Source organism: Choloepus didactylus, chromosome 5 (assembly GCF_015220235.1).
Source record: "Choloepus didactylus isolate mChoDid1 chromosome 5, mChoDid1.pri, whole genome shotgun sequence".
In the NCBI taxonomy this organism is placed as follows: Eukaryota; Metazoa; Chordata; class Mammalia; order Pilosa; family Megalonychidae; genus Choloepus; species Choloepus didactylus.
Genome location: NC_051311.1, coordinates 144,861,666 through 144,873,724, shown reverse-complemented (window position 1 = coordinate 144,873,724; position 12,059 = coordinate 144,861,666). Strand labels below are relative to the sequence as shown.

Genomic DNA, 12,059 nt, shown 5'->3' with positions numbered 1-12,059 from the left:
GAGAATAATAAATTTAAATGTCAATAAATATAAGGAAAAAGTGCAACTTTGCTGGTAATAAATGAAATGCAAGTTAAAACAACACAAGTTAATATCTATTTTCTAATGAATTGCCAAAGCTTGCCAAAAAAGAATAGTAGCCAATTTTGGGTTAGTTTAAGGGGCAAAAGGTGAAAATGATTGAAAAATTGTCTGGAGATTACTTAGCCAGAATACATCAAAAGCCTTGATATTGACCCAGGAATTTCACTTAGGGCTTGAAACATGAATGTTTTATATTATTATTGCTTATTTGCTTTTCTTTAGATATATATACAATTTTTAGCAAAAGAGAACATAAAAAATCTTACATAACTTGCTTGTTCTCTCCACTAGGAGTAAGTGGGCAGTTTGCTGCTTAAGAGGGCAGAGTTTTATATTATTTTCTTTATGTAGAATCGAAGAGCTAGCTTAGCTGTCAGTTTGTCTCATCACATTTGGAAGTCGCTACGTACCTGCAGATAGCGGACCACACGGCAAACCGGGTCGGGCGCCAGGAAGTCTCCGGTGAATCGCCAAATAATGTCTGTCAGGATGCTGACCAGTCCTGTGAAAGAATCTAACCAAAATACGCACGTGGTCAATTTCACAGTCTTTCAGATTTGCAGCTCTATACCATGGTAGAAATGAATTCTTGGGAAGATGTTTTCCTGATTTATCAGAACCTTATTATAGCCACTGACGAACAGTGAGGCAAGACAGGAGTCCCTTCACTGATGCTATTGGAGCTGTTGCTATTTGGATGTAACCACCTGGGAAATATTGCAATACCAACTGCAGGGGAATTAAACCAATCATAGTCAACCTTTTATGTTGCAGAAGAAGGAGTTTTAAGGAGGTTTAGGCCTGTACTGAAGCAAGTACCGTCTGAGGATCAATAAAGGGCAAAATTGAGAAGAGCAAAATGTCCACCTTTGGGAAGCCTCCTGAGATTCTTTTCTCCACCATTGTTTTATACCTTGGACCTCTTCTTACCACCCCACCCCTGATTTCAGACCTGCAGGTTCCTTTGTTCTTATCCCCTTTCAACATCTGCCCTTGGAAAAAGTCATGTGCATCATCTATCAATTTAATTAATTTAGTTGGTTAAACTACAGAGGAATTGAGGCCATTTCAGGGGCTTAGTGCCTATTCTGGTTTGCTAAAGCTGCCATTATGCAAAATACCAGAAATGGATTGGATTTTATAAAACAGGATTTATTAGGTTACAAATTTACAGTCCTAAGCCCATAAAAGTGTCCAAACTAAGGCATCAACAAGAGGATACTTCACTGAAGAATGGCCGATGGCATCTGGAACACCTCTGTTAGCTGGGAAGGCACATGGCTGGTGTTTGCTGGTCATGAGTTGTGTTTCAGCACCTCTCTCTCAGCTCCTGTGTGTCCTTGCTTCTTTCTCCCAGGGCATTTCTCTATGTGCTTCTGGGGGTCCTCTCTTAGCTTCTCCTGGGCAAACTCTGGGCTTCATCTCTTAGCTTAGCATCTCCAAACAGCCTTCTGTCCACAACTCCAAGCATCTCTAAGCCTCTCTGTTGGCTCTGGCTCTGGAGCTCTCTTAAGTAGTCCAGTGAACTAATCAAAACCCATCCTGAATGGGTGGCATCCACACCTCTGTGGAAATTATTCAATCAGAGGTTCCAACCTAATCAACAGACTAATCAGTCTGCTCCCACGAGATTGCATTAAAGAATATGGCTTTTCTGGGGGGCATAATATATCCAAACCAGCACAGTGCCCCTCTGAACAGGTCACCTTGACTCAAGTTTACAGTTAGAGACTGTACAAGTTGTGCAGATGCCTAGAGCAGGGATGGCAAACATGCTGTATGTGTAAAAATCTCACTCTCACCTCTCCGTAGCAGACATTACCAACTGGTCATGAAACCCAGAAGCTTTCACCAAACGACTTTTCAGACAGTCTTTGCTGATTGATAAAAGAAGGGCCCTAAGAGGAATCCCATGTGTCATCTCAGACCTATGCAACCTTGAAATAGACTTTGGACACAGGTGTGGATACAGGAGAGTAAAACTTTCAATGTAACTTGGAAAATAACTCTAAGTCCTGGTGATGGTGAGCATGTGTGTATCATGTGAACAACAGAGTATGTACTGTTGACTTAAAGGCAGTATCTCCACGAAGTCAGGAGCAAACTGGAGGCATCTGTAAAGGAACTGAGGGAAAGGTGCAAGTCACTGTGAATTTCCAACAAGTCTGAAGACTGAGAACTATTCTACGTGTTTATGTCTGTGCCTGTTTTTTGTTTGATGGAACACAATAGAAAAGATGTTATAAATGTGAGCAAGTCTCCTTCCTTGAAGGTGAAAGAGCTGGAGAAATATCTCTGAACATTCTGCAGTGCTTCTTAACTGGGTGAGGAAAATAATCCAGGTGTCACATCAAAAAGAAGAAAGATTTTGATGTTAGTGGAATCAAACATGGCATCCTTGGACTGGAAAATAGTCAAGTGTTCAAGGAGAAGAGCTGGAGAAATAGCTCTGGGCTGCTGGAACCATTCCACAGGATGGAGGGACATGGCCACTGGGTGGGGAGAGTGCTTCTCTGGTTTCCTTCAAGAGGGTCTGCTACAGGGGAGGGGGCAGAGCTGACTGCCAGCTCCAGCTGCTGCCACCCAGCCAGTGACGGCACATGGTGCAGGTACTGGTGCTGGCCCATTCCAGCCTCAGGAGGAACTCCTCCAGTGGGAAACTTTTGCTGGGGGACTCCCCATCATCCTGATTCTGATTTTTTTCAGAACTGCACTGTGATCTGAGGCTCTTCCTACACAATCCTTCTTTCCCTCTGTCCTTTGGCAGGGGTTGGAATTTTCTTGTGGGCTGAAGGCTCTGGGTGCTTGCTTCTGTTCTCTCCCCTGTTTTCCTTCATAAGAGGTACCAGGCATGGTTTGAAAGCACAGGTAGGAAAATGGGGCTGAGGGATTCACTCACTCATGCCTGGTTGGCAAGGAGAGCCCATTTCTGAGTGGTATGTGAGCTGTACCTCACCTCACACAATGGACGTTCCAGTTTGCTAAGATTTTCACCTGTGTTGACCTGGGAACCTCTCCTGGTGGAGGTGAAGAGCTGGTGGGTTGATTCAGGCAATGGAAAGATGGAAGGGAAGGGGCAGCACCGAGAGAATGAGAAACAAAACAGAGGGTTGTTAACAAAGCTAAGTGGGAGAGACATGGGCTCCTTTGGTAATTATAAGCAACCCTCATCTCCTCTAGTGGGAGATGGGACACAGCTAAGAAGCAACCTTAGGATCAGATAGACACAGACACTGCAGAGACCTTCCCTCCACAAGACAACAGGAGCTGCCCCATCTCCTCTTCTGGCTGCCAGATCCCAAACTAGCCTTCAATCCCAGAGCCTTGCTGGGGACATTCTGGGTCTGACAGTGGAGGAAAGAGTTTACACCCCAAAGAACTGCAAGAACTAGCCAGCATGTCTCTCCAGGAGCTGCATGAGTACCCCTGGGAATGACTTTTGAGGGTGCTTGATTCACAGGCCTGGAATGTAAGACCAGATCAACAAGAATTCATTTGATTTGGGGTCAGTTTCTTGGGACATGGGATACAACACCCTGTCTAGGAACCAGAAGGCAGAGCAAACACACTGTTAGGGTGACCCTTAGAAGCCTGGAGAATGGGATGGTCCTTCCAAGCAAAATGGAAATCCAAGAGTTGCCCTTGTAGATGGTACAGAAAGGAATGAAAAGGCTGAAGGAAGCAGATATGTTGTAATAGATAAATAATGTGAAGCCAGATGACTCATCAGGGAATTAACATCCACAGGAGGCTCAGAAGATGCAGCATTCATCAAGGTCATCAAGAATGCACTGGAAAGAGGGGCACCAGCCTCATGAAGAAGGCCAGGGCAATGGCAGGGGAGGTGGTCACAGAGCGAGGTGTTGCAACATTACGACAAGAATATGTTGTAATGACTCCTGCAGTCCTTCCCCAGTGGAACCTACAGCCATTTGTTTGGGTGAACTGTACCCTGGAGAAAGGGGAATACCCAAGCATTTTGAGGACTACTAGACATGGGGCCTGGGTTGATGTGATTCCTAGAGACCTGAAGGATCCTTATGGCCCCCCTGTTAGAATGAGACCTTATGGGCCAGGTAATAAATGGAAATCCAGCTAGAGTTGGTCTGCCAGATCCTCAGGCTTTCTCAGAGGTCATTTCCCCAGTCTCTGAGTGTTTAATGGGGACTGACACATTTGGCAGTTAGAGTAACCTTGCATCAGGGAAGGCCAAGTGGAAGTCCTCAGTTCACTGGTTTGGTTCCTGCAGAAACTGTGTGGATTCTGGAGAATGACTATTGATACCACCAGCTCAAATAAGTAATAGCCCCAGTCATATCTGCAGGACCTACCAGACATAGTATCTTTGCTAGAGCAGATTAATAAAGCCTCAGGTACATGGTATTGATTTGGCAAGGGTGTTCTTTTCTAATCTGAGCATAAAAGAAGATCAGAAAGAGTTTATGTTCATGTGGAACAGACAATAATATTCTGGAACATTCATTCAGGAAAAACTGTACCTTCTGAAATAATGACTGAGGAGATGGAGACAATATGCACATTCTGAAGAACATTAAATTGATCAAAATATTGATGACATCATGCTGACTGGGCAGGGCAAAGCAAGAGGTGATTGGCACGTTGCATGCACTCCAGATGGTGGAAGATAAAGTCTAGAAAGGCTCAGAGTTCTGCCACATCAGTAACGGTTTTAGCAGTCTGCAGCAATGGGCTACCAGAATATCCTCTCCCAAGTAAAAGACAATTTGCTGCATGTCACATCCCACAAGAAAGGAAGAAGAGAACCTGGCTGAACTCTTTGGATTCTAAAGGCAACACATTCCTCATCTAAGAATATTTCTCTAATTTGTAAGCTCTATGACATGGGCCTGGGGCAGGAAGGAGCTCTGAAATAGGTCCAGCAGTAAAGCAGCCCTACCACTTGGGACATATGAACTGGCAGACCCTCTGATTTTGGAGGTGTCAGTGGGAAAAAGTACAGTTTGAGTTCTATGGAAGCCCACATGGGAGAATCAGAATGCAGGTACATGGAGTTCTGGAGCAATGCCAGGCCACCTGCAATAAAAAATTACATACCTTGTGAAGAACTGTTCCTAGAAAGTTTCTGGGCCTGATATAGGTAGAATGCTCAGCAATCGGAGCATCAAATGACCATGTATTCAGTACTGCCCATATGAGGTGGATTCTGTCAAACAGGAATTCATAAAGTCAGATGGATCAAGTCCAACACGACCAAGATCAACTTGAGTAAGCTGCATGAGCAGGTATCCCAGATCCCCCATGGCACCTACCAGTTGTACTAGTGCCCCTCCCCAGCTCACATTCCTGTGACCAGCTGGAGAGTAGATAAAAGCTCAATTTTGGTGGGTAAATGAGTAAGCTCATCATGTGGCTGCAAGGCAAACATAGACGATGACTATGTTACAGCTGCATTTAGAGGTGACCTTGAAAGTAGAGAAGGAGGATCTTCCCAATGGCAGACCTACAAGCAGTGCATCTGTTTGTCTGCTTTGTGTGGAAGAAATGGCTTGAGATGAGAATATATACTAACTCCTGCACGGGGTCCTGGAAGTCAAAGGACTTGAAGGTTGGAAATGGAGAGGTCTGGGATAAAGGCATATGGATGGAAATATGGGAATGGGCATGATTTGTGAGGATGTTTGTGTCACACATTACCCATCAGGAAGCATCTGTTACACAAGGAACACTGAATAACCAAGTAGACAAAATGACTGGGCCAGTTGACATTATCCAGAACTGGGACAATGGGCGATGAAAGGAGTGCCCACAGGGGCAGAAGGGAGACTACACATTGGCCAGTGTCATGGACTAGCACTTGTCACAGCCAGCCTAAGCACTGCTGCCTTTGAATGTCCAACTTGCCAACAAGTCAGGGACAACTTTTAAAGAAGGATTGCTACTCTGGATCCAGACTCTGTACAACTTGAGCTTGATTTTGATGGATGTTATGAAGCAGTTATTGTATCCTTGGTAAGGATATAAACATCATCTTATTTAATCTCCCTGACAATTATGAAATAGATTTGCCATTTTACAGCTGAGTAAGCTAAAAGAGGTTAAAAAACTTTCTTAAGTTTTCATAGTTAGTGAGAGGTAAAGTCAGGCCTGGGACCCAGGCTCTTGGATGGGAGTGTCCCCACCCTTCACATGGCACTGCCTCTGTTTTTAATCTTTTCTTTCTTTCATTAAAAAATTCTTAGAGTAATTTACAGGCATGAATCCCTGCTTTCCTCCAATTCCCTCGTTCTCTGCCCTGGATGCCCTTATTTCTCTCTTGGTCCCTTCTATCTATAGGGCCATTCCACCACAGAAGTTGCATTTACTTCTTTAGAGAACTGGGGAGATAGAGCACCCCTTTCTGGGTCTTCACTCTTAGGATAAAGTCTGAGCCCTCCAGCTTAGCATGAAAAGCTTTCCATGATACGGCCTTACCCACCTTTTGCCAAGTCCCCATTTGGCATTTTAATATTGAACACCATATGTTTCAAACATTTGTGTTTGTGGATATGCATTCCTCTGCTTGGAATGGCCTCCTCTCTTTATCAGCCTGTTGAGTTCTATCTTTTAAGATCTTATTAACATGTCCCCCTCTCCTCCTTGACCATTCTGTCAGAGAAAGGGGTGGCCCTTCCAGTCTTATGCCCATCTGTCTGTCTCTGCCTTCTTGTCTTTCTCTAAGTAACAACGAGAGGCATTGTTAAGTACATGGGAGCATCAGAAGCTTGGAGAAGAGTAATGCTGTGGCAGTCTTGGATGGTAAGAGAAATTCTTATGAGGAGGTTAGACTTGAGCAGGGCATTGAGATTTGTGGGTTGTGGCAAGATAAATAGGAATTTCAAGAAGCTTTTCCTACTGGGAATAGTTTGGAAGAATGAGTAGAGTGGATATTGGAATTACTTTGATATGCTCCTGCTTTACTTATTCCTTAATTTAAAAAATAATGGGAAAAACATTAAACTTACGTTTATATAGATTTAAGTGGCATATGAAAATTGTGATGTATTCCAGTAGAATTTCTTTTTTTCCCTGGAGCTCAATCTTAAATAAACCTATTTCTTGGAGTTGACTGCCAATGGAACTGTGCCATAGTATTTTTTATTTGCTATTACGCAAATGATGCTCTATCTGATCAGTAAAAAGCTATTTAGGTACTTAAGTAATTGAGCACATTGCAAATAAACTGTTCTTAAATGGTAATTAACAGGACCTTGGGAACAAGGAGTATACTTTACAGCCTTAATCTCTTCCATGTATTACTCCTGAATTTTTTAAAAAAATTGTTCCCTCTCTCTGAAAAATCCTAGGAATCTGTGATACTCAAAAACAAACAAACGAACAAACAAAACCCAAAACAGACTCACAGCAGGCTTTACTGTCCCTTTAAGGGTTTCTTGCAAACATGAAATTGGGTTCCCAGCTGGAGCACAAATACTGGTGGGTTGGAGAAAAGTCAAGGGTGAGTGATACCGGAGCTGAGTCCCAAAGGGTAAGTGAGGATTGCTCAGGTAGACAGGGAGTGGAGAACATTGATTCCAGATGCAGAAAACAGCATAAACAGAATTGTGAAAGTGAGAAGAAGTGAGATAAGAAACTGCCTGGTTTATGTGTATGAAATGGCATCAGTTTTGTTGTTCCTAGTGCTTAAAGCAAGAGCCAGAAAGTGGCTGGAGAGACAAAAAGAACCCAGACCTTTCAGGATCTCATGTCACAATCAAAGGAGCTTGTACTTTTCCCTGTAGACCAGGTGGAGTTACTGAATGTTTATGTCCAAATATGTTACAGTCCAAGACTGGAACAGGGAGATTAGCTACGGAGCTGTGCAGAAGGTCAAGAAAGAGAAATGTCAAATAGGAGTGGGTATTTAGAGAAGGTTGCAGATCTGAGACATGATTAATAGAGTAAAATACGAAGGATTTGGTGACTGATTATTGGATGGTGGGAGCATGAAGTGGAGTGAGGAAACGATGGTGTATTATGGGCTTCTGTCTTGGGTGTTCAGGTAAATGGTGGTGCCGCCAACTGAGCCTGAAAATACCAAGGAGAAGGAACTCATTTAATCCACTGTCCTTATTGCTGGCAGAATCAGCTTTCCGAAGTATGAATATTGCTATATTGTGCTCCCACATTAAGCCCTGAAATACACTATCCACAGCAGGCTTTGATGAACTTATTCTGATAGTAAATATTTATAGATAGTAAATATCTCAAGGTTTCTGGGACATGCAGTCTTTGTCCCAGCTCCTCATCTCTGCCATGGTATTGTGGAAGCAATCATAAGCAATCCTTTAATTGAATAGATATGGCTGTGTTCCAATGAAACTTCATTTACAAAAATAAGCTGCTGGCTAGATTTGGCCTGTGGGCTTTCTGCCAATCCCTGGTCTAAGAATATACTCCACATGCCCTGTTGTGACTTTTGTAGTCCTCCTGGCTCCCTCTTCAATTTGATCTCTTCTCACCTTATCCTGAACACATACTGTAATAGAAATCCTTTCAACTAGCACATTAATACTAGCAGCTGGTTAACTGATCAGATCACTGGTTAAAGAAAAGAAACAAAAAAATAAAACCACCTTAAAACATTTTAATAAAAAAATGAATGTACATTTATATATCTTCTTTTTATGTAGGGCTGAGACTTCAACTTAATTTTATACATCTATTTTTGCATAAAATATACCCATCATACATCTTTTATGGTTTCCAGTTTGGGTTCTTTTAAATTGGAGTGAGAACTTGAGATATCAGCAAAGCAATCTGGGGCAGAATCTCATTGTGCTTTTATAATTCCTCCCCAGTCTTTTATATTGCATCTCTGAGCTTAATTTTCCCACAGCTTTTTTAGTGATTCACTAAAAAATGTCAAGCCTTTCCAAGGTATACAACTTAGTTTTGGCAGAAACAACTCCTTAATATTAGTTAGATTATAGAATTTCAATGGTGAGTACAACTGGCACAAACTGTTTTGGGAACAGAAACACCTCTGACTCATGTAACTCAAGAGGTGAGAGCAGAAATGGACACCTCGTTAGGGATGATCCTGCTAGCCAAAGGGGTTCAGTTACTCAGGTGCTTTGCAGAGGAGTGGACAGCACTGATGAATCTGTGAGGTGGTTGAGAAGATGTGGCTCAGAGAACTTCTACTGAGAACTACTTATTGTTCCTTGACCAGAGCCAGTCCTTTCACTCCTCCGTGCCCTTTGTTTCTGCTGCTCTCTTGGTGTGCTGGTTTAGATACATTATGTCCCCCAAACACCAAGTTCTTTAATGCATTCTTGTAGGGACAGACATATTATTGTTGATTAGGTTGGAATCCTTTGATTGAGTGTTTCCATGGAGATGTGACTCAATCAACTCCGGGTGAGAACTTTGGATAATTTCCAAGGAGGTGTTACCCCACCTATTCAGGGTGGGTCTTGATTGAATCACTAGAGTCCTGTAAAAGAGCTCACAAAGAGAAGGACCTCAGAGCATCTAAGAAAGGACAAACACCCCAAGAGCAATATTTTGAAGAATGCACAGGAGCTGAGAGAGGAGCTGGAACACAACCAGGGATGAGCAGCTACAGCCAAGAGAGACATTTTGGAGATGGCCATTGAAAGTACACTTTTTCCTGGAAGAAACTAAGAGAACACCCCCTCCCAGAAGCCTAGAGAGAAATGTCCTGGGAGAACACCATTTTGAAACATAACCTGGGAGCAAGCAGACGCCAGCCATGCGCCTTCTCAGACAACAGAGGTTTTCTGGACACCAATGGCCTTTCTTCGGTGAAGGTATACTCATTTTTATGCCTTTGTTTGGATACTTTTATGGTTGTAGAACAGTAAATTTGTAACTAAATAAACCCCTTTAATAAAAGCCAATCTGTTTCTGGTATTTTGCATAATGGCAGCATTAGCAAACTGGAACACTTGGCTTGGGAGCCTTTTTCTGCACCTCTGCCTGAAGAATGTCTCCTGACTCACCAAGATTTAGTTCAAGGCCACTCCCTCTAAGAAGGCTTTTCTGACAATTGACGTTGGCTTGGTTATTCCCTCCACTGTATGTCACCCTACCATTCTATTCTAGGGTCTACAACACATGAATGTGTTTATTTTTTGTATTTATCTCTCCTCCCATTTAACTATGAGAGGACAGATTATTTCTTATTCATCTTCACTTCTCCAGGCCCTACCATTGTGTTATTACAATGTAAGAGCTTGGCACATTTTCATTAAATGAACGAATGGGTTCTTATCACTGTTGCTGATTGCCTGCGGCATAGGTGATTTAACAGAGCAGACAGAACCATCTTAACCACCCCCTCCATCTGTGGATTAAGAAAACGATCACAGAATCAATATGCTACAAGGAGGAGCATGATTGGAAGTTTTGGTTCCCAAACAAATTTCCAAAATGGCCCCCTGAATTCTAAGATCTCTGCTAGACGGCAAGCAGCTGGTTGGCAGGGGCAGTGCCTCCCTCATGTTTGCTGTCTCAGCCCTTTTCAGAGAGCTTGGAAAGATACTCAGTGTTGGCCAGATAGAGGAGGAGACATTGGCCCACTGAACAGATTAGCAAACTTCTTGAAAATGCAAAGGCCACTGGCGCAGGATTCACCCTGTGCAGAGAGGAAGTTGCAGCACCAATCCCTAGGTTCCTGCTTGCTCTCAATTACGGTTTCATCTCTCCCATGCGGAGCAGAGCACGTGATTAATGAACACATTGCAAGGTGAATAATGAACACTTTGCAAGCTGAGTAACTGTCTTTTTTTTTTTGGCAAGTTAATAGCACCTGCAAACTTGTCATATTCGGTGAGGCGAATGTTGAATACAAATGCAATTTTTAGGGAGACTTTGACATTTCTGATAATGCAAGATCCTTTGGCTCCGTCTGTGGCATCATGGATGAGAGGTGCTCTGGCTTTCCTGGAGGGGTGCTGTGGGTACCGTACTACCTGTGAATCTCCAGGGCATGCTACCTTCAAACACAACTCAATGTCTTTAGTGTTATTGTTTGGTTTGTTTTTAAAGCAAAGGAGGCAATGATGGCTTGTTTGTTGAAGGCTGCAGAAGAAACTATTTTTGATATTGGTAGTGATCTCTCTCCTCCCCATGGGATGGTTAATTCCATATGGCAATTTGGCTAGTATGTAGGGGACAGTCTGAGCATCACCTTTCCCTGTGACCCACTAATAAGCTCTGTGCTCACGACTGTGTTTGCCTGGCTCCTAGGATGGGATGATAAATTTGGGCTGACTCGCTTCTTGGCAGTGCTTTAAAACACACCCCCTAACAGATAGCGGCCTTCCTGCTGGCACATTCTTTCCTCTGTTATCCCAAGTATATGTAAACATTCACTGGAGACAAGTGGGCATGTTTTATGGCATCCAGCTCATGCCCCCCCAATCCCTGCCCACCCCAGTGGTATATCTGTTGCAGGCAGGGAGGGAGCAGAATCCTTCCGCTATGCACAAATGGGCTGTCAGCAGTGGATTGATTGAGACCCACTGCCCGCTGGTGAAGTTGGCCTTGTTCTTTCTGTTATCTATGTGAGTAAATGTTCCATCAATGTTTGTGTGGGTCATGTTTTGTTGGTGACCCTGACCCACGCAAAGTATGGATTTGGTTGGGACCCTAGGACTGCTGTTCCTGATGGCAGGCCTTGTTATGCTTTTGTTACCTGCCATGTGGTGAGATCACTCTCTTGGCAGTGGTAATGGGTGTCTCTTGTCTGACTGATAATTTGTCACAGTGAGCAGGGTGCTGACAGTCTGACAGGTAGGTTACCAGTTTGATCAAGCAAACACTAGGCTGATTGTTACTGTGAAGGTATTTTTAGGATAGATTTGCATCTACAAGCAGTCGATGGCAGCTACAGCTGATTGCATCTACCATTAACAAAGGAGCTTGCCCTCAACAATGTGGAGAGTCTTCTAATCAAATTGGTTGGAGGCCTTACAAGTCAGAATGGA

At 43.3% G+C, this 12,059-nt stretch overlaps 1 protein-coding gene across 3 annotated transcripts in view; it reads right to left on the bottom strand.

Annotated features, from left to right (window-relative positions):
- Positions 1–12,059, bottom strand: part of NPSR1 (neuropeptide S receptor 1) — a 175,477-nt gene that overhangs the window by 73,109 nt on the left and 90,309 nt on the right. For 2 of the 3 annotated variants that reach the window (XM_037837548.1, XM_037837549.1), the window contains exon 3: positions 495–598. The exons of the other annotated variant lie outside the window; for it this stretch is intronic. In XM_037837548.1, the coding sequence (XP_037693476.1) occupies positions 495–598 (104 nt within the window). The remainder of the gene's footprint in view (positions 1–494; positions 599–12,059) is intronic. 3 annotated transcript variants of the gene reach the window in all.